Genomic DNA, 20,198 nt, shown 5'->3' with positions numbered 1-20,198 from the left:
GTTGTTCTCGTCGGCGCGAGGGGACGGCAGGGTGGATGAGTCGAGTGGTCATGGAGTTGAAAGGAAACGTAGGGCACAGAAGATACCCGTGTTTGATTAGTTGATTGGCTATCTCCATGAAGAGATATGCCGAGGTTGGCTGGGCTGATGCGACTTGTTTCAGGGGCTGCGAGACGTGGAGAGTCGAAAAGTGAATCTACGAACTCACATCACGGAGCAAAGCGTCGCGATGCGAAGTTTGATGAGAGCTCATCTGCGAAGTACTGCCAGGAGTGCGCCTAAGTGGATCTTGGTTTCAACTTTTTTTTCTAGTAAATTGGGAGCACATTCTTCATCATGTATCCGTCTTCACTCGGTCCCAATAACCGTAGGAGGCGAATAGACAGTCCTGGCGTCGTAGCGCCGCATAGTCAGCATGATGACGAGCAAGCTGCTCAGGGCAAAGATGGCGAGGAGCACGATCCTGCGGACCTGCAGGGCGGACGAGGATGAGGGGCTGACGGCGGCGGCGGCGTAAGCGAGAGCGGCGTGGGCGGAGCGGGCGAGCTGGTCGTGGCCGACCGAATAGTAGGTGAGACCGGCGAGGGCAATGGTGTAGCCGACGCCCTGGAGGAGGGTGATTTCCGTCTGCCAGATAACGATGGAGACGACAATGAGAAGGATGTTTTTGAAGATGCCGGTGAGGGTCATGACGAGGCCGGACGTTTTGCCGATCTGGGTGGGAGGCGGTTAGCGAGGCTGTCGCGTGGAAGACGAGTAGAGAGGGTGGGGAGTACCAAAAAGACGCTGGCGATGTTGAGCAAAAACGCAACGAGGGCGTTGACAAAGAGAAGGCCAAAGCCGACGCGGGTCAAGTCGTCCCAGTGGAAGCGGGGAATCTCGGTAAAGAGGGCGACGAGGAGGTTCATGGCGGCGCAGACGGGGGCATAGTAGTAGAGGCCAACGAGGGGATCCATCCTGAGCCCCTCGACACTCAACATGACCTGAATCATGACGATCCTGACGGCCTCAAAGGCGATGCCGCCAATCTGATACAGAAAGCCGATGAGGGAAAACTGAATCTCGCCAAAGGAGGCGAGGGCGACGCCGGCGACGATGACGAGAATGTTGAGAAAGGAGGCCAGGCTGGGGTCTGCGACGCCCCAGGCCCACGAGGCGAAGAGGACAGCGACGGGGGCAGCCGACTTGAGCATCTGGATGAAGGCGACGGAGAGGTAGAGATAGACGAGGTTTGAGCAGACGAGGGAGCCCGAGTAGAAGAGGCCGATGGGGCAGATGGTGCGCAGGTAGAGGCGGGGGGTCATCGGGATGCGGTGGCGCGAGTCGAGGAGCGAGGTGGTGCGGGAGAGGATCTGGGTGGCCATGGCGGAGAAGACGAGGTGCCAGCAGGTGAGGAGGACGGCTGGGGAGAGGTTAGCAGCGGACATGGCGGTGATGTGGTAGAGACGTACGGTATCCTAGAGCAAGGCACATGGAGGTCAGCAGCTGTTCTTATCCTCTGGAGCAATGAATGACACCGGGGGTCCTTACTAAAGCCAGCAGTGTCGAGTATCCATTTGTTGAAGAGGATGGTAATGTTGGAAAAGAAGATCCAGGTGCTGTTGGGCCGTCAGTCCAGGAGCGCACGGAGGAGTTGAGGCAGACGGCATACGCAATGTGCAGGACCGGATGCAGGCCCTTTGAGGGCGGCGACATGGGGGCCAGCTTGCCCACGGCAGCCTCCTCGTCGGCCACGACGAAGGTTGCCGTCGACGAGTGGGACAGGGCGGGTGACGAGGCGGGCGACTTGGACGACATGGTCATCTAGACGAGGGCGCGCCGCCCGTCGAGGCGATGGTGAGAAGCCAAAGGGCCGGGGCGGGCGCCGAGCGCGCGGTCATGCAGCGGTGTGTCGGCGTGTGTCGGCGAGAGTCGGCGTGTGTCGAGGCGGTCGGGTTGCGTGCGAGTGCTTCTGGACGAGCATGTAATTACAATGTGTGTGACGGAGTGCTGTTTGGCGACGCGAAGAGACGGGATGGCGAAAAGAGAGTGATTTATTACCTGCTGTGGGAAACCGGAACGAAGGAAAGGAAGAAAAAGGAAAAACAAATTGTGAGCGTTACGCCTGCAGGCAGAGAGATGGATCGGGGGGGGGGCTGAAGTCGCGGAGCCGAAGCGGGACGGCCAGGCGTATGTATGTACTGTTTACTCTGTACCTGTATGTACTGTTTACTCTGTACCTGTATGTACTGTTTACTCTGTACCTGAAGCGCCGGTGTGGTGGTATCAGTGAGAGGCTCAGGCGTGTAATAGTTACCCAAGGTAATTACCTACATGGCCGATAAGCTACTTGTCATGAAGCGCCTCCGGACACGGACTTGGGGGGGTATCTCTAGAGGCCGTGGCTCGGTAGCTGGGGGTACCGTGATGGGCATGATGCAATGGAAAAGGTGCTGAACCCCTAGAAGCTAAGCCCCGCCCGCTCCCGGTTCCCCCTTTTTTGCGGCCCGGACTACTTGGCGGTACATTCTCAGTTCCCGCTGCAGGTATCTCGCTGGTAGACTCTCGACCGTCCTGTCCGAAGGGAAACAAGCATGGAGTGGGATGGCTCTGCAGTGGCAAGAGTGGTAAATTGGGCTGCATGTCAGATTCGGATGGCTGCGAGATGCTTACCTCGCGCATAAGCAGGCGCAGCATGCCCAGCTGGCGTCGAATGAGGCGAAGCACCGCCGATGCTCTGTCTCATTGGGGAGGCAGGCGTCCAGTGCGGTGCTGTGCTCCGGACGCAGAGATACCAAATATCTACTAGGCAAGGTAGCTCTCGCATGTACCGCCAAGTACCGGCTCATGGCACAAATCTGAGACACGCGCTCTTTTGCCAAGCGAGAAAATCTACACCATCTCAGACTGATCTCGATCTTCCTCCACCTCCATCCTCCATGGGCCAGCTGCTGTGAAGCGAGGCCTTGCTTGTCTGCAACTCGTCGACGCACGTGCCCCCGGGTAAATGGCGTCGGCGAGTGCCCGGAGCTTGTTCACGCGAGCCGTCGGGTCCTCTCTCGCTCCGCTTCCATCCGCCCCCTCCTGTGGGGTGTGTTGGCCGCTGGAGGAGCGGGCCGGAGTCTCCCCGCAGTTCTTAGATGTAATTACAGTTGATGCCTTTTGGTCAACTGTTGAACTAGACGTTTTGTGTGTCTCATGTGCGTTCCTGTCTCTCTCCCCTGCCACTACGCCCGAAGTACGCTTAGAGTAAGTAGCCCGGGCAGTTTGGTAGTCTGAAGCACAAGGCTGTTTCTACATGCAGGCGTCGTGTCGTCCTGGGCCCGAAAAAGCATCATGCGGTGTGCTCTTGGCCGTTGCAGTGAGTCCACCATTCGTCGACCAACAACTCTAGTGTTGGTCTGCATCAAGAAACCTTGCCTTCACCAAGCTCATCAAAGCTTGCTGTCCCCGATAAGGTAGCTACTGCATCGCTTGTCAGCTAGTCTTCCCGTATCCGTACCCGTAGCGACACGACTCTAATAATCAGCCCGTGCCGCCACGCCGGAATGCACGCTGCCGGGCCAGAGCACCCTCTTGCACCATGATCGACAATCACTCTTGCACGCCTCGTCCCGTGATGCTTCTTCGAAAATGCATTTTCATCAAGGTGCGTACCAGAATAGACTGGATGAGTGTACGACCATGATGACGATGAGATAAAACCAGAGGTTAAAATGTGCGTAGTAAAGCCCGTCGGATAATAAAGCGCTCAGGGTTCAGTCCCCAACATTGCCCACTCAACTCTTGTTCCCCCTTTTCCGCAAAGCCACCTTTACTATCACCATCTGCCATCTAGGCGGCATTTGCTCCTCTTGCCCCCAAATGCCCGTCCCCGCATACAATGGCCCCATTCAACTTCAGCCTTCGTTCGTCCACGGGGCTGAAACTCCCTCCTCCCCATCACCACAGCTTCACTGAGACAGTCAACTTGGTGCAAATTCCAAACTGCCCCTGCCTCGCGTGCCGCACACATGGCCTTCCTCGCTGGCTGGCACTCTTGCAAGCACGAGCCTGCCATGTCGTACAGACAACTCGACTTTCCCAAGACACACTAGCGAATTACATTTCTTCGCTTGCTCCGCCATCCCTCTAGGAAGATAGCCCCAACCGCCCAAACTCCGTTGCTATGCAGTCCAGAATCCCTCAACATCGCCTCACGGCACCTCCAAGTCTGCATCGTCGCTCGCCGGCAACGGAATTCTCTCCGCATCCTCCGTGTCTACATGCGAGTCCCCGTCCGCTGCCACCGCGACGCCCTCCTTGCTCGCTGCGTATACTTCCTCCGGGCCACTCGCATCGACATCGCATCGACGAGTCGCCATGGGCTCTGCGGCTGCTTCATCCTTCACTAACTCATCTCCGGTCCCCAGGAGCTCCTCCCTGTCCCCCGTAGACTCGGCATCGCTCTGCAGCATCATGCTTGGGTCCACGCACTCATAAAGCAGCATGAAGACGCCAGGCGATAGCCCGAGAACAGTCCCCTCGTCCACCCGGCTGACATTGTGGTCGCTGAGCCTCCACCACCCTGGGTTGCCTGTCCTCGACTTGCCTGACGACTTAGTTTCCTCCTCGTCCGTCTCCGTATCCGCCTCCTTCTTTTCATCGGCAATGGCCGTGTCCCTAGATACTTGGCCACCAGGGGCGTCCTTGGAAATGGCCGCAGCCTGATTGGGATACGTCCGGTAGCAAATGTAGTGACCATTTTCGTGCCGCCCGGCGTGTGTCACGGCCGCTCGTAGCTCGTAAATCGGCCCCGTCAGTCTCGAGGGTCTCAGGTCGCCCGCAATCATCGACGCCGTCGGGCCCAGTTGCCACCGCTCCTCGCCTGCGTTCGCGTCGCCCGTCGTCTTTTCCATGGCGCATTGAGCTCCCTGGCTTTCAGAGCTGCCCAGGCACCAGGGTCCAAGATCCAGCGTCAGCGGGAAGCTGACGGGGGCCGAGTTCTTGATCATGTCAAATGTCGTAGGATCGAAGACGGACCGGTTGACGTGGATCGCGAGGCTCTGTGGAGGCCGGGCAATGACAATCTGCTTCGTCTTCGTCGAGCTGACCTTGCCCTGGCTCGAGATCTTGCAGTTCTCGGCAATCGTCTTTTCGTCAAAATCGTCCTCTTCAAGCGCCGTCTCGACCGCCCCGAGCCTGCGGCAGGGCTCGGCCAGTTGCTCCGAGGCGGCACCGCTGCTCTGCAGCTTCTCAATCAGCTTAGTCAAGAGTCTCTGCGCCTTGAGAAGAGTGCACTTGGGGCATTCGACCCCTTCGATGCTCTCCACCCGGCTATACGCATCCAATCGCTCAAAGAGGTCATGCCGATTCTTGTCCAGCCCGAGGCTCAATGTCAGGCAGTTGAAAGGAATCATGGAAAGTCCCTCCGCGTAGCCACACGCAACGCAGGCGACCCGCTGCGCCAATAAGCCCTCGAGTGGGTTGCGCAGTGGCCTGATGGCCGACAGATCCGGGCTCGACGACAGGCTCTGGTAGCCACTGTCATCGCTGTGTTGGCTGGCGACTGTATCGTCTTTGCCGCAGTCTGCCTCGAGTCCGGAGTATCGACGCGTGGCCTTGACGGCCTTTGCAACGCCCTTGTCAATGTCGTCAAGCATCTTAGAAAAGTATTCCTGCGCGTCTTGCTGCGTCCATGTGCTCATGGACTTGAGCAAACTGGGCGTCCATATCGTTTTGCCGTTGTTGGACGGGTCGTTTAAATCCCACAGGAGAGCGCGCAGCGTCTGAGCAACGTCGCTGCCGTCCTCGCGCAAGTCAACGGCGCGCACGCAGGCCGAAAGGTAGTCGGAAAAGGAGTGCAAGGCTGCCAGGCCTTGCAGAATGCTATTCTGGTAACATGAATTGTCTCTATTGCCTAGGCCTGGCGGACGCTGGAAGTCGAGCTTCAACCCTAGGACACTTCCTGTCACGGACAAGGCTCGTGTTCTTGCCTGCGACATGGAAGCCAGCATGCCACCGGGGCGGTCCAGCCCGATTAACCTGCTCATGGCCTCCCTTTTGGCGGCATGTGTGCTTCGACGAGCGTCGTCGAGCGTGCGCTGTCGAGGCGATGAAGAATTTATCCGGCCGTCCAAGGCAAAGAGCAAGGGGGCCGGTATGACGAATATGATGCAGTCCCATACAAGGTTCGCGAGCGAGCCCACCAGGTTTTCGAGCGAGCCGTTTGTGCTGTAGACCTTGAAGGCGATGGTAATGGCTATTGCGAGGACTGACAAAAGGACGCTCGGCTCGTTCCAGCGGCCCCAGACGTGGTCTCGCGAGTGTGGCAGTCGGTGAGCCGAGATGCGGTCCTCGTAAAAGCTGCTGAACTCGCTCCGTTTTGAAGTCATGCTGCAAGGCCCGCAGAACGACCTATCTGCGACTCGGGGCTACAAGGAAGCTGGACAGGACTGCATCGACGGAGGGAGAAGCTGCCATGGCCAGAGGGTGTCAATGCGACTGAAGCCAGTCGGTGGCCTCGCGGCTTTGAAGCGAGAGGGCCGAGTACTGCGAGATGCCGATTATCGCCTGGGAGTTGGCAGTGAGAGCTGTGGCCAAGCACGAATCCCTTGATGGCTGAATCATGGGAGAGGGAGGGAGCTGGCTGGCTGGCCGTTGTCGACAGAGGACAAAATGATATTTTCTTTTTAGAGCTACGCAGGGAGCATCACGTCAGTACAGTAACGTTACTGTGCTGTGGCCCCGGAGTACAGTATCTCCGGCTGTCAAAGCGCTGTCACGTGCGCTCGGGCCACCGGAAAGCCCCTCCTGGCAATGGCAGTGGGTACGTACCTACTTAGGCCTTCTGTTTTGAAGCCATAAACTATCTTGCCTTTTGCCCTCGGTTACCAGAAACGTCAAATCAGGAATCCCTCCATGCCCCGTCACTATGTCGACACACGCAGGAGCTGCGCTCGTTTCTTCACGGTGAGTGGCCCTGCGGGCTCTCTTTTCTGCGGCTGAGCGCATGGCTTACACGCAGCCCCAGCCTGGTTGCTGGACGACTGCTCACTAAGAAAGATGCCGGCCTCGGGGCCTTTACGTTGAAGGCTCAACGAGAGGGACCGATTTTTTATCCCAGGATGCTTCCAGATGCTGCCGGGTTCAACTACGAGAGTAACGCCACGGGAGACAAGGTTGTGACTCGACTGTACGTGAGTTCACATGCGCCTCGTTGTTGGCTCAAATCGCTCAGCTAGACTCTGTAGGCCCAAAGAATGGATGAGGTATGGATTTCCATGGCCGCTTCCTGCGCTGAACGCTCGGCTTTCCGGACGCTGAGACGCAACCCAGAGACAACTGCGGTTGCGCCGAATGCATAAACCCCGTCACAAGGCAAAGAAGCTTCGATATTCTTGCGGTATCCCCACCCCCGCTCCCATGGGCCTTCTCTGGACGACAACTGCTGACTTGGACGGCACTTTAGCATTCAAGGCTTGTTGAGCCGAGGCAGGTCCTGCCGAGCGTGGACGGGTTTGAAGTCTTGTGTAGGTAATCGATGGCCCCGTCTCTGGCTGTTCGCCCATTTCTTGTAACTGACCGCTAGGTTGTAGGGTCCGACCGTCATAGGAGCAAGTATACGTGGAACTGGCTTCAATCGGCCATGCCCGGTGGCAAGCACCCGTTTTCCGGCGACGTGTAGGTTCTGGGGTGTCGTCCCAGGCAGGGCGAGACACGGCTGACGTTGGAAACAGAGTACAGAGACTGTGGAACCGCAGACTCATTTATGAGGAACCGCCAGAGGTCAAATTCAAGTCGGTCATGAGAACGGACAGCCTGCAAGGAATTGCAGAACTCACCAACAAGATTGTAGGCAACCTGCAGCCCTGTCAGCGAGGAAGCAAGGCTGACCAAAACAGCGCGAACATGGATTTTGCTTCGTCGTCAACACACCCGTGACGCCGGAGGACACCCAGAGTCTTCTCGAGCGCATCGGGCCCATCCGGAACACGCATTATGGCGGTTTCTGGGACTTCACCCCTAACATGGCCAAGGCAGACATGGCATACTCCAACGCTGCCCTCGACGTGCACACGGACACGACCTACTTCTCCGACCCGGCAGGCCTCCAGGCGTTCCACTTGCTCTCTCATACAGGGCCCAATGGCGAGGAGATGCGCCTGCACGAGCGGGGCGGCCAGTCAATCCTCGTTGACGGATTCTACGCGGCGCACCGGCTTCGACTGGAACGAAGAGACCATTACGAAACCTTGCAAACGGTCAACCTCCCTTGGCATGCCAGCGGTAACCAGGATGTTGCAATGGCGCCTGCCCGGCCGTACCCTGTCATCGAGGGGCACGGCAAGACGGTCTTTCGAATTCGTTGGAACAAGGACGACCGAGGCAGTCTCCCGCTCAAAGTCAATACAAAATGGTGGTACAACGCCGCGCGGGAATGGGACACTATTGTGAACCGGCAGGAGAACCAGTACGAGTTTCTGCTAGAGCCGGGCCGCGTGTTGAGTGAGTTTGGAACCTGCGTTGTGCAGCGACGCGGCCCATGCTGACCGACACGTAGTATTCGATAACTGGCGAATCTTGCATGGGAGGCGAGAATTCTGGGGACTGAGGCGAATCTGCGGTGGATACAGTGAGTGATTCCGCTTGCCCCCGAAGATGCCACATCGAAGGTCGGGTGTTGCTGACGCTGTTGGACGTGGCAGTCAACCGAGACGACTTCATATCGCGTTGGAAGCTGTCCAACTTTCCGAGGGAAGAAGTCATTGCGGCCAACATGATAGCTGCGTGAGGAGGGTGGACAAGGGTCTTCCTTTTCTTGATCAGTCGCTTGTTGCACGCACAGGCATGAATGGATACCAAAGTTTGTACAGTATAAGTGGTGCCATACGGCGGCGGTCACGGGCATGGCGGCCTCGGCGAGACGCCGCGCTGCCGTTGATTATGGCTCTGGATACTTTGAGGGCCGGGGAGGCACATTGTGCACGAGGCAACATGTAGACTGCTTTGATGTCCACTGGGGCGGCCGCGTACAGTAGTGGCATAGCCCTACTTGGCGCAGTGGCTCTCATCTCTAAGCCATCGCGGTTGAAGGGACCAAAACGGGCATGGGAGACGAGGGCAAGGAAAGAGGGAGAGCCTTCCAAGTGGGCCGCAGGCCAATTGCCGCACATGGCGCAACCGTAATGGCAGTGATAGGCTCCGAGACCCAAGGCCAGTCCACCGCGGCGGCGCCTCTGCAATGCCCCCATGGTCGTCGTCTTTGATTCGTTTGTCTTGTGGCCGCAGAGAGAGAGTCATGCCCGGCTCCACGCGGACCGGTCAGGGTCTCCACTGAGAGAGGGAGAAGGGTCTCAGGGGCGCCATGACGTGGGCTGGAGGGGCTCTGGGGGAGTACAATGCACATTGACGGGTGAAGCCAATTCCACTGACCTCGAGAGAGCATCCCTCGAGAGAGCATCATCACCCACAACCACGACACAACCACGACACAATGGCCGGCATGGAAAACGGCGTCTTCCGCCACGACAACATGGGCATCCCCGACGGCGACCGCGTCCTGCCCCTCTTCTCGCTCAAGGGCCGGACCGCCATCGTCTCGGGCGCCGGCGCCGGCATCGGGCTCGGCGTCGCCCAGGCCCTCGCCGAGGCCGGCGCCAACGTGGCCATCTGGTACAACAGCAACAAGCAGGCCATCGCCGAGGCCGAGGCCATTGAGAAGACGTACGGCGTCAAGTGTGAGTCTCTTGCTCTCTCACCGAGCCCCCCAGTCTGCGACTGACCATGGCAACAGGCAAGGCGTACCAGGTCAACGTCATTTCAGCCGACGACGTCGACCGGGCCATCAACGACATCGTCGGCCACTTCAACGGCCGCCTCGACATCTTTGTGGCCAACTCGGGCATCGCCTGGTCCGACGGCGCCTTCATCGACGGCCCCGCCGAGACGGCCGCAAAGGTCATGGCCGTCAATGTCGACGGCGTCATGTGGTGCGCCAAGAGCGCCGGCGCCCACTTCCGGCGCCAGAAGAAGGACGGCACCACGCTCCACGGCAAGCCCCTGGACAACTACATTGCCGGCAGCTTCATCGCCACGGCCTCCATCAGCGGCAGCATCGTCAATATTCCCCAGATGCAGGCCGTCTACAACGGCTCCAAGGCGGCCGTCATTCAGTTCTGTGAGTTCCATCTTGCTTCCATCGGCATCACGGCGTCGGTGCTGACCATGGCTAGGCAAGAGTCTGGCCGTCGAGTGGACGGGCTTTGCTCGCGTCAACACCGTCTCGCCCGGCTACATCGTGACCGACCTCATCAACTTTGCGCAGCCCGAGACGGTCAAGCAGTGGAAGGACAAGATTGTCATGGGGTGAGTTTGCCGGCCTCTTTCCAGCTCTCAACGACATCAAAGCTGACTGAGGAACCCTCTTCCCCCCTTGGCTGCGCAGACGAGCGGGCCTCGTCAAGGAGCTCAAGGGCTCGTACCTGTACCTCGCGAGCGACGCATCTTCGTACACGACAGGCCTAAACATGATTGTCGACGGCGGCTACACCCTGCCATGATCATAGCGTATCAATTGCAAGTGAGTACGCGCGCGGCGGCAGAGCTGGGGTTGGTGATCTGGACGGGAACAAGCAAACACCCGACTGACTGGTGTGCTGCGATGTGACACGTTCACCATGGGTTAAAGGCGGAGCTATCAACATAGACTGGAGATATAGACGGGGGAGGGGATAGGGCAAAGACATGAGCGAGAGTTGAGTGGATCAACAGCGTCCAGCTGCGCCATTGAACAGAGTGCTCAGTCATGTCCGGCATAGCACCGCCGTCATTGTACAGGCCCTCTGTCGTCCTCAGCCGGCCCCAGTTTGCCTCGGCACCAAGCCTGACAAGCCATCATCTTACTTTGCTTGATGGCGTAAGACAGAGGGTGGCGGCTATTCTTCAGGACTGTAGGTAGAAGCGCGTCTCGGCCACTTGACTATGCGTGCTACCGGAACCTTGGTCTCGTCGGCCAGGGGATACAAGAGTCACGATTTCACCCCAGCTTGGAGCCCTGGTTCCAAGTTCCAAGAAGAGTTGCTTCTCGAAGCCGGAAAATGCCTCTTTTCCTTGCTCGTACCTATTTTGCGACGTCTTAACTTACGGAGTAGGGTATTCGAGGCGAATAATAATTAGTCTTTGAGGTGTTTTAAGCTACTCCACACTTGGTGCTAAAGGTGCGGACCAATCCCCGAAGCGGCAGGCAGCGATTCCCTGGCAAGCCTGGAGGTAGCCGGGTACGTACCTTATGGTAGCCTCGTACCCAGGTGTACCGACCATGGAGGGGGTCAAGGGCGGCGCCGGCGGGGGGCCAGTTGGGCGCCCGCCCCGCCCACCTGCGATGCAGCGATTTGCTCGGCGTCACGACTTATCCTTTGATTCCTACTCGTTCCCCAGTCTCAACCCAAGCGCGGCTCCCACTTCGACCAGGTTCCTCCCTCAGCCCTACCCGGCCTACATCCGGCTTGACTCTGCACGAGGCAACGCCTGCCCTCTGTTCCGTCGAGCCGATCGCTCACCGCTGCCTCGCCTCTCCCGTCAGGAGAGCCGCCGTCTCTCGTTCAGCCATGGAAAACGATGGCGATAGTCCTTCGGCCGAGGTGCGCCGCACCCAGCAGGTCGACAATGCCATCCGCGCCATTCAGGAGAAGAAGCCGGTCCCGGAGATCGACTTCACCATCCACACCATGGAGGACGGGACCCAAGTGAGCACTCTCGAGAGAGTGTGCAAAGGTGCGTCGGGCGCGGACACGTACCCCGACAAGACATCTCCTTGGGCTCATCGGCCTCTCGTAGCTGTCTTGTCAAGGTCCATCCTCTACCCCCGAAGCAGATGAATATCCGTGGCTGACAGTTTGTCGCGTCCGCAGATGTCCAAGCACCCGCCATGTTCAAGCCGACCGACGAGCAGTTCTTCGAGGATGATTCCCACGCGAAGCCCGACATCGAATTTCTCAAGCAGCACTTCTACCGCGAGGGCCGTCTGACGGATGAACAGGCTCTGTGGATCCTTAAGACAGGAACCGAGCTGCTTCGAGCCGAGCCCAACCTCCTCGAGATGGATGCTCCCATCACCGTCTGCGGCGACGTCCACGGCCAGTACTACGATCTGATGAAGCTCTTCGAGGTCGGTGGCGACCCTGCCGAGACGCGCTACCTCTTCCTCGGGGACTACGTCGACCGTGGCTACTTCAGCATCGAATGCGTCCTCTACCTTTGGTCTCTCAAGATTCACTATCCGAAGACGCTGTGGCTCCTGCGAGGCAACCATGAGTGTCGCCACCTGACCGACTACTTCACCTTCAAGCTCGAGTGCAAACACAAGTACTCCGAGGCCATCTACGACGCCTGCATGGAGTCCTTCTGCAGCTTGCCCCTGGCCGCCGTCATGAACAAGCAGTTCCTCTGCATCCACGGTGGTCTCAGTCCCGAACTTCACACTCTCGACGAACTGAGAAATGTACGTCCTCCCCCAAACGCACGCCGCAAGCGCCTCAGGCCAGACGCCGCGGTTATGCACAGCGCCAGTGACTGACATTCGGCCAGATTGATCGCTTCAGGGAGCCTCCGACGCAGGGGCTCATGTGCGACATCCTGTGGGCTGACCCGCTCGAGGATTTCGGCCAGGAAAAGACGAGCGAGTACTTCCTGCACAACCATGTGCGCGGCTGCTCGTACTTCTTTTCGTATCCCGCCGCTTGTGCCTTTCTCGAAAAGAACAACTTGCTATCCATCATCCGTGCGCACGAGGCTCAGGACGCAGGGTATCGGATGTACCGAAAGACGCGTACTACCGGCTTCCCCAGTGTCATGACCATCTTCTCCGCCCCCAACTATCTTGACGTCTACAACAATAAGGCTGCGGTGCTCAAGTATGAGAACAACGTTATGAACATTCGTCAGTTCAACTGTACTCCTCATCCTTACTGGCTCCCCAACTTCATGGATGTCTTCACCTGGTCGCTGCCGTTTGTGGGGGAGAAGATTACAGACATGCTCATCGCCATCCTCAGCACCTGCTCCGAGGAAGAGCTCAAGGAGGAGACGCCCTCGTCGACGTCACCGCATTCACCCGTTTCCACGACGGGCGACGATCCCAACTCGATCGAGTTCAAGCGGAGGGCGATCAAGAACAAGATCCTCGCCATTGGCCGCATGTCTCGAGTCTTCCAAGTCTTGCGAGAAGAGTCGGAAAGGGTTACGGAGCTCAAGACCGTCTCCGGCGGAAGGCTCCCCGCCGGTACGCTGATGCTCGGTGCAGAGGGTATCAAAAACGCCATCAGCTCGTTTGAGGACGCCCGAAAGGTTGATTTGCAGAATGAGCGCCTGCCCCCGAGTCATGACGAGGTCGTGAAGCATCAAGAGGAGGAGCGGGCGACGGCGCTCCAGAAGGCGGCCCACGACGCCGATAACGACAAGAAACTGCACCAGCTCTCAAGGAGACTCAGCACGTGAGTATCTGCCCCGTCCTCCTTGCGGGCATTCGCAAACTGTGCGCAGAGACAGTGACTAACGGCAAATTTTCCGCAGGGACCGCAAGCATCGACCGTCATGAACAATTTTGCAGAGCAAAGCTGGAGGCAAGCGCTGAGCAGGCTGGCGGGCGAGGAAATGGGCGAAGGGGCTTTCCAACCGCAGGCGGGATGTCGACTACTGTGACCATGCACCCTGGTGTATGCATGGATCTCAGTCGGGAGTCGGCTCTAACTGTCACAGCGTCGCAGGAACGAGTTGAGACACGAGCTGTAGATACAACAGCGTTGAACACATGGCTTACGAATAGAGGAATAAATCAACACTCTATCTTGAGTAAGGGCGTTGGGTGTCGTCCAGCTGCCATGGATCTGAATATGACGAGGGACCGAAAAGCTCTAGCTGGCCGTTTCCCCCGGCTGCCAAGCCCTTCTTGTTTCCTTTCATATGTTGCTGTCGACGGCACCGGCCCTCGTTCCGTTTCTGTGTCCTTGATGCTTGGCCTCTAATGTGACGCGCCAGCCGTTGACGAGACCCACGAGTGCGAGGCGGCGGAAACAACAATATTAGACAGAATACTTGCACCCGGGATCAGGCGGGACAGGACACCCATGACGCCGAGAGGAGCAATCCTCGAATACATGCCCCTAACACCGATGCACTGGCTCAAGGAGCTATTTGTGCAAGTTCGCCAGCTCACAGGACCTTCTGGGCAAGCTCAAACAAGTCGAAAAATGTCTCTCGCTGTGTGTCAAAACCTGTCAATCCCAATCCTAGCACAAGAATCCTCCTGTCATCGGGAGAGCGCAAAGACAAGTGGCTTGCCAGCTGCGCTGCGTACAGCTGTCCGACAGTTTCGCGGTCGTCACCTCCGCCCCCCAGCAGCGTCTTGGGCGTGAGATGGGCCGAGGGCAGGAGGCCAGAGCCAAGGCTCGGCAGCGTCATCTCAACCATGCCTGCTGAGCTGCCCGTGAGTGGGACTTGGATCTGGAGGGTATTGGTTAGATGTCCAATGGCTGGAGCAACGGTCGAGGCCACTTGGCTCACCCATTGCGAAAGCCTTCCACCCTGGCTGATGGTGACGAGGATCTTGTCCGAGAAGCCCAACGAGGTTACTTCCGTCGCGACTCCGCCGACGAGGCCTGCTGCACGACGGCTCGGGACGGGGAATTCGTCACTCCGGACATTTTGAGCCGCCATGGCTGGAAACTGCGATGCTTCTGTGGTTGGCATCACTGTCTGTCCAGGGTAGGTACATGTAACAGGAGGAGACATGGGACGCGGTGGAACTCCAAGGGCGACCCAGCGCTAGTCCGGATCAGGCTCGAGATTTCGGCGGTCGGGGCTGGCAGAATGCTTCTTCGGCGGAAATTTAATGAATCGCCCAGGCTATTGTTCATGGTCTGAAGGACAATGGCGTTGATCCAGCCGACTTGCAGCAAACATGGCCAAATTCGTGCCTCGGCAGCGGAAGCACAGAGTGCTTGCCCGGGAAAAGGCAAAGGAAAATGCCCGCCATGAAGTCCAAGACACCAATCAAGAAATCCTGCCCGCCGACAAGAAAGCGCTCGAAGAGGAAAAGGCGCGCATCAAGGAAGAGCTGCGCCGCGACGGTGTCAAGGTGAGCGGGAAGAAAGCAAAGCGGCTCGAAAAGTACATCGACAGCAAGCTCCGCAAAGATGAGAACCGCGAACTGCTGGCCAAGCTGGCCGCGCGCAAGGTCGACACTAGCCTGTTTACGAGTAGCAAGTCGCTGGGCCAGGGCCGCGAGACCAAGAAGCAGGCACTCTCGCGCGCGCTGCGAGAGAAGAGAGCTGGGATCGAGGGCGATGATGCGGACAAGTTGCTCTTTGAGAGGAGGCGGGAGGCATGCCAAGCTGCCCAAGAGGACAGCGACGACGACCGGGATGCCAGCGGCAGCGACACCGAGTTGCATCATAGACCTACTGAAACGAAACTATTGACTTCTTCTATATCTAAATCGTCGACACTGGCGCAGCAGCCGGCCAGCACCGCCTCTGGAGTCGTTGGCTCCGGTCTCAAGCGCCCACTCGAGCTGGACGAGGACGGCCGCCCGGTCATCATGAAGAGACAGAAGCGAGGCGGTGTGAAGACAAAAGTGCAGCCGATGCACGCCCCGCTGGCGGCATCCGGCGGCCCGAAATACGAGGAATGGGATGGGTTCGATAGCGATGCTGCATCAGGCGACCCCGACAGCAATGCTTCGAACGACGACCACGAAAACTCGACCGATGACTGTAGCGACGCAGAGACCGATGAACTGAGTTCTGAAGACGATTCAAGCGCGGAGAGCGAAGAGACGTCGGGTGACGATTCGATGGGCGACCAGGGCGAAGACGGGGAGGCCAGGACACAGCGATCTTCTGCGTTCAAAGCCTGGGCTCACCAAAAGCGCAATGAAGCTCTGGGTTTTCAACCGACCGACCCCTCCTTGACGACCTTGATACCTCGGCCGGACAATTTCGTGCCACGAGCGCCCGAGCAAGACCCTCTGCCCATGGAACTCAAACCGACGGCGAGAACTGAGCGAAAGGCCTTCAGCGTGACAGTGACTAGGTCCACTGATATCCAGGTGGCTCGTCTCAAGCTCCCAGTTGTCTCCGAAGAACAAAGGTTGATGGAAGCAATCCATAACAACGACATAGTGGTTATTTGCGGATCTACAGGATCCGGCAAGACCACTCAAGTGCCTCAGTTTCTCTTCGAGGCCGGCTACGGGTCTCCCGACTCGCCGACGCCAGGAATGATTGGAATCACCCAGCCGCGACGAGTTGCCGCCGTGAGCATGTCGAGGAGGGTGGCCGAAGAGCTGGGCGATCACTCCGGCGCAGTAGCCTACCAGATCCGCTTCGAAGGCACCGTAGACGCCAAAACCGCTGTCAAGTTCATGACTGACGGTGTCTTGCTGCGGGAGGTCGCGCAGGACATTAGTCTGCGCAAGTACTCGGCCATCATAATAGACGAAGCCCACGAAAGGAGCGTCAACACCGACATCCTCATTGGCATGCTCAGCCGTGTCGTCAAGCTGCGAACCGAGCTTGCTAAGGAGGACCCTTCCCTCAAGCCGCTCAAGCTCATCATCATGTCTGCCACGCTGAGGATAGAAGACTTGACGATGAACTCGACGCTCTTTCCAACCCCGCCTCCTGTCATGGAAGTTGAAGGACGGCAGCATCCCGTCACGATTCACTTCTCCCGGAGAACCCACCACGACTACGTCGAAGAAGCGTTCCGCAAGATCAGCCGAGGCCACCAGAAGCTTCCTCCCGGGGGCTTCTTGGTCTTTTTGACGGGGCGAAACGAAATCATGCAGCTGAGCCAACGCTTAAAGGCTGCGTTTGGAGGTCTCAGGACTGCCGAGGGGCCAAAGGTGCACATCTCTGCAAACGACGCGCCGATGGAGGTCGAAGACATCGAGTTTGGCGACGTGGACGACGAAGCGGGGGACGATCTGGATGACTTGCCTTCGGACGAAGAGGATAGAGGACTGGGGGAAGAGGACGAATTCCAGATCGAAGAGGACCAGCAAGCGGCACCACTCAAGATGCAAATATTGCCTCTCTACTCCCTGCTGCCAACGAGGGAGCAGCTACGAGTGTTTGAGGACCCCCCGGAAGGCTACCGGCAAATCATCTTGGCCACCAACGTTGCCGAGACCAGTTTGACGATCCCGGGCACGCGCTTTGTCTTTGACTGTGGAAGGTCAAAGGAGCGGCGCTATGATCGACTGAGCGGAGTCCAAAGCTACGACATTGGCTGGATCAGCAAGGCCAGCGCCAGTCAACGCTCTGGCCGTGCAGGACGAACGGGACCGGGTCACTGCTACCGACTCTACTCGTCCGCCGTCTACGAGAGGGATTTTCCCGCCTTTGCAGATCCCGAGCTATTGCGCATGCCCATCGAGGGCGTGGTGCTGCAGTTGAAGGCCATGAACATCCAGAACGTCATCAACTTCCCCTTCCCCACACCCCCGGAGAGGCAGAGCCTGGCCAAGGCGGAGAGACTGCTCACGTATCTGTCGGCCATCTCGCCCGAAGGCCGGGTGTCCGAGGTCGGAAAGACCATGTCCGTCTTCCCGCTGTCGCCTCGGTTCGCCCGCATTCTGCTCGTTGGCCATTTGCACGACTGCCTTCCGTACACGATTGCGCTCGTGGCAGGCTTGACGGCGGGCGAGGTCTTTCTTCCCGAAAACCAGGCGGTTCCCGCGTTGGCTGTCAAGGAGGACGCCGCCATCCGCACGAACGAAGATGTCCTTGCCGAGACCCGCCAGGCCAACGCGCGACGCATGTTCAACGAGGTGCATAAGAACTTTTGCTATCTCGATGATAGGTCGGACGCCATGAAGCTTTTGCAGGTGGTGGGCGAATTCGCTCATGAGCCCATGGAGCAGTGGTGCGAGACGCACTTTGTCCGCTTCAAGGTGCTCAAGGAGATTGGGCAACTCCGGAGGCAGATCACGGAGTTGTTGCGGACCAACATCCCGTCCTTTGCCGGCCTTAAGTACCAGGACAAGCTCCCCCCCCCGTCACCCAAGCAGGTGAGCGCGCTGAAGCAAATGGTGGCGGCCGGGTTCGTCGACCAGGTGGCAGTCCGGGCAGACCTGGCGCCCATGCCGCCGGAGCAGCACCGGAAGCCTCGACGGGCCATCGACGTTCCCTACGTGCCGCTGATACCCTTGGGCTCAGCACAGGACGGCCTAGTCTACATCCACCCGGGATCGCCACTGGCGCACCTGAGCCCGCAGGAGTGTCCCGAGTACGTCGTCTACTCGTACCTGCAGCGGACCTCCACGGCGGGCCTGGACCTGCAGAAGCAGCCCAAGACCAGGATGCACTCGCTGACGGACGTCACGGGCGGGCAGCTCGTCGGGCTGGCTAAGGGTACGCCGCTGATTAGCTACGGCAAGCCCATCAAGGAGGTCAAGGCGCCCGCAGCCGGGGCGGACGGCGCGACGGTCAGGGAATGCTGGGTCGTGCCGTTTCTGAGGGCCGAGGGCGTCGGGGGGCAGGGCTGGCCTCTGCCGGCTAGGAAGGTTAGGCAAAGAAAGGTTCCCGGTAAGGGATGGGTGGTGGAATGAGATGGGAACGACAAAAGGGCGGCGAGGGGTGGTGGCCTAGCCTGGATGATGGGTCGGCTGAGAGGGAGTTGGGATGAACTGGGTCAGGTTTATGTACAGCACGGGAGTACTCCTATGGTCTGAGCCAGCCGGGAATGATGCCAAGTAACAGCATAAAGACGCTTCCAGGCGTTGATGTGGCCCATGAGCCAGAAGTCGAAGGACCAAGGCCCCTGCGCCTAAGGTTACAGGCCCCTTAAGCTGCGATTAAGACTGCTTTGTATGGAGAAGACAGCACGCATGCAACTGGGGCCTGTCCTATACTGTCATTCTCTGCTGTTGCGGAACCCAATCATGTCAAAATAAGCGCATTCTCTATTCAATGTGTTGGCTTTTACATTTTGATATGTTTTGCCATCAAGAAGATATACTTGGTAAATGAGACGGCAGCTGGATTGCCGTCTTCTCGTGCCAAAGGAGCTCTTTCCCTACGTATGGCGAGCTTGGATCGAGGGGGTATCAATAAGAAAACAAAAAGCCCTCCACCACGAGCTATTCCTGGGGAAGAGGGTAACCATCCCAACGCCACGCAGCCGTGCTGCTAAACCAATCAAGACGCCGTTGGTGTTTGAGCCGGAGTAGGCCCATTGCTCATCTTGCTCTTTCTCCTCCTCGGCTTGGCCAAGTTAGCCGACTTGGGAGACTTTTCCGTCTTGCCGTCCTTCTTATCCTCACTCTTGGCATTGAGCGAAGGTCCATTCATGGCGCCGATGCTGGACTCGGTGCCAGCCTTGGGGGGCGGAACAGCTTTGCGGCCGGTGGAAGAAAGGTGGAACTCGCCAGGACGTCCAGTAATTGCGTTCTCGTCAATGTATTCACCGCCGTGACGCATGTGAGCCATGAAGGCCTCTTCGGACGCCCTCTCCAGCGACAGCTCGTCATTTTTCTGGGAGGCTGGCGTCGGTTTGGCGGGCCCCTCGGGTCCTGGTGTATCCTCGCTGGACGCCTGGCCTTTCTGCCGAGATGAGGTCTGACTCGAGGGGAGGTGGTAGACGTGGCCCGTCGACGCGCGCCATTTCCGGGAGCCCTCGGCTGCCGACAGCGCTTTGGCAATGGCCGATGATATCGTCATCTGTCGCCTGATTAGCCCTTCCGGGTTCAGCCTTGGTTCAGGCAAAGTGTACCCACGATTCTCGAGGCCAGGATATCGGCCAACGCCGGCGCCATGTAGATATTCTCGCCCACCACGAAAAATGAAGCATGCACGGTGATCTCGTCCTCGTCCTGGTAACGCTTCCGGCGCGTCTGCTTCCGAATGACCCAGACACCGGTGCCCATGCCAGGCCCCGTCTCAGCCGGCTCCTCGCCGACAATGAACTCGAGGCCAGACATGGTCTTGAGGCGGCCCTCGAAGACCTCGCGCGTCTGGATGAAGTGGTACATGGAAATGTTGTTCATGGCCTGGCTGACGATGACGGCGTTGTTGGACGTGCGCTCGAAAAAGGGCGACTCGGCAAAGTAGAAGAGGATCGTGTTGGAGTGTAGGCCGCCCATCTGGGCGAGGATGGGCGGCGAGCGCCATTGAATCTCGTCCAAGGGCGGTTCGTTTGCCATGACGGGCGTTGAACTTGGCAGTCGGACGGACAGG

The 20,198-nt window shown here is 58.5% G+C and overlaps 8 protein-coding genes across 8 annotated transcripts; 4 read left to right on the top strand and 4 right to left on the bottom strand.

Annotated features, from left to right (window-relative positions):
- Positions 1-348: 348 nt before the first annotated feature.
- Positions 349-1,797, bottom strand: HRG_03224 (triose-phosphate transporter family domain-containing protein; the record flags this gene model as incomplete). The annotated part of the gene is made up of 5 exons (XM_044861695.1): positions 349-714; positions 777-1,402; positions 1,452-1,457; positions 1,531-1,598; positions 1,652-1,797. 5 exons carry the CDS (start codon positions 1,795-1,797, stop codon positions 349-351), a joined length of 1,212 nt encoding a protein of 403 aa, XP_044722721.1.
- A 2,378-nt stretch (positions 1,798-4,175) lies between these two features.
- Positions 4,176-6,353, bottom strand: HRG_03223 (ubiquitin carboxyl-terminal hydrolase domain-containing protein; the record flags this gene model as incomplete). Its single annotated transcript, XM_044861694.1, has 1 exon — positions 4,176-6,353. One exon carries the CDS (start codon positions 6,351-6,353, stop codon positions 4,176-4,178), a length of 2,178 nt encoding a protein of 725 aa, XP_044722720.1.
- Positions 6,354-6,892: 539 nt separating this feature from the next.
- Positions 6,893-8,752, top strand: HRG_03222 (taurine catabolism dioxygenase tauD, tfdA family domain-containing protein; the record flags this gene model as incomplete). Its single annotated transcript, XM_044861693.1, has 9 exons — positions 6,893-6,930; positions 6,992-7,153; positions 7,297-7,363; positions 7,430-7,490; positions 7,557-7,641; positions 7,698-7,812; positions 7,863-8,466; positions 8,522-8,593; positions 8,667-8,752. The coding sequence occupies 9 exons, from the start codon at positions 6,893-6,895 to the stop codon at positions 8,750-8,752; spliced, it is 1,290 nt and encodes a 429-aa protein (XP_044722719.1).
- A 702-nt stretch (positions 8,753-9,454) lies between these two features.
- Positions 9,455-10,520, top strand: HRG_03221 (enoyl-(Acyl carrier protein) reductase domain-containing protein; the record flags this gene model as incomplete). The annotated part of the gene is made up of 4 exons (XM_044861692.1): positions 9,455-9,698; positions 9,755-10,138; positions 10,194-10,326; positions 10,406-10,520. The coding sequence occupies 4 exons, from the start codon at positions 9,455-9,457 to the stop codon at positions 10,518-10,520; spliced, it is 876 nt and encodes a 291-aa protein (XP_044722718.1).
- A 1,047-nt stretch (positions 10,521-11,567) lies between these two features.
- Positions 11,568-13,455, top strand: HRG_03220 (calcineurin-like phosphoesterase domain-containing protein; the record flags this gene model as incomplete). The annotated part of the gene is made up of 5 exons (XM_044861691.1): positions 11,568-11,733; positions 11,871-12,460; positions 12,547-12,660; positions 12,718-12,764; positions 12,807-13,455. The coding sequence occupies 5 exons, from the start codon at positions 11,568-11,570 to the stop codon at positions 13,453-13,455; spliced, it is 1,566 nt and encodes a 521-aa protein (XP_044722717.1).
- A 714-nt stretch (positions 13,456-14,169) lies between these two features.
- Positions 14,170-14,673, bottom strand: HRG_03219 (uncharacterized protein; the record flags this gene model as incomplete). Its single annotated transcript, XM_044861690.1, has 2 exons — positions 14,170-14,460; positions 14,521-14,673. 2 exons carry the CDS (start codon positions 14,671-14,673, stop codon positions 14,170-14,172), a joined length of 444 nt encoding a protein of 147 aa, XP_044722716.1.
- Positions 14,674-14,917: 244 nt separating this feature from the next.
- HRG_03218 (helicase associated (HA2) domain-containing protein) lies at positions 14,918-18,571 on the top strand (the record flags this gene model as incomplete). Its single annotated transcript, XM_044861689.1, has 1 exon — positions 14,918-18,571. One exon carries the CDS (start codon positions 14,918-14,920, stop codon positions 18,569-18,571), a length of 3,654 nt encoding a protein of 1,217 aa, XP_044722715.1.
- A 589-nt stretch (positions 18,572-19,160) lies between these two features.
- On the bottom strand, positions 19,161-20,164 carry HRG_03217 (MED6 mediator sub complex component domain-containing protein; the record flags this gene model as incomplete). Its single annotated transcript, XM_044861688.1, has 2 exons — positions 19,161-19,682; positions 19,739-20,164. The coding sequence occupies 2 exons, from the start codon at positions 20,162-20,164 to the stop codon at positions 19,161-19,163; spliced, it is 948 nt and encodes a 315-aa protein (XP_044722714.1).
- Between the last annotated feature and the right edge of the window lie 34 nt (positions 20,165-20,198).

The sequence above is a fragment of the Hirsutella rhossiliensis genome, assembly GCF_020360975.1.
Source record: "Hirsutella rhossiliensis strain HR02 chromosome Unknown scaffold00003, whole genome shotgun sequence".
Classification (NCBI taxonomy): Eukaryota; Fungi; Ascomycota; class Sordariomycetes; order Hypocreales; family Ophiocordycipitaceae; genus Hirsutella; species Hirsutella rhossiliensis.
Note: the sequence above shows the minus strand (reverse complement) of the source record. Positions and strands in the feature narration are given on the sequence as shown.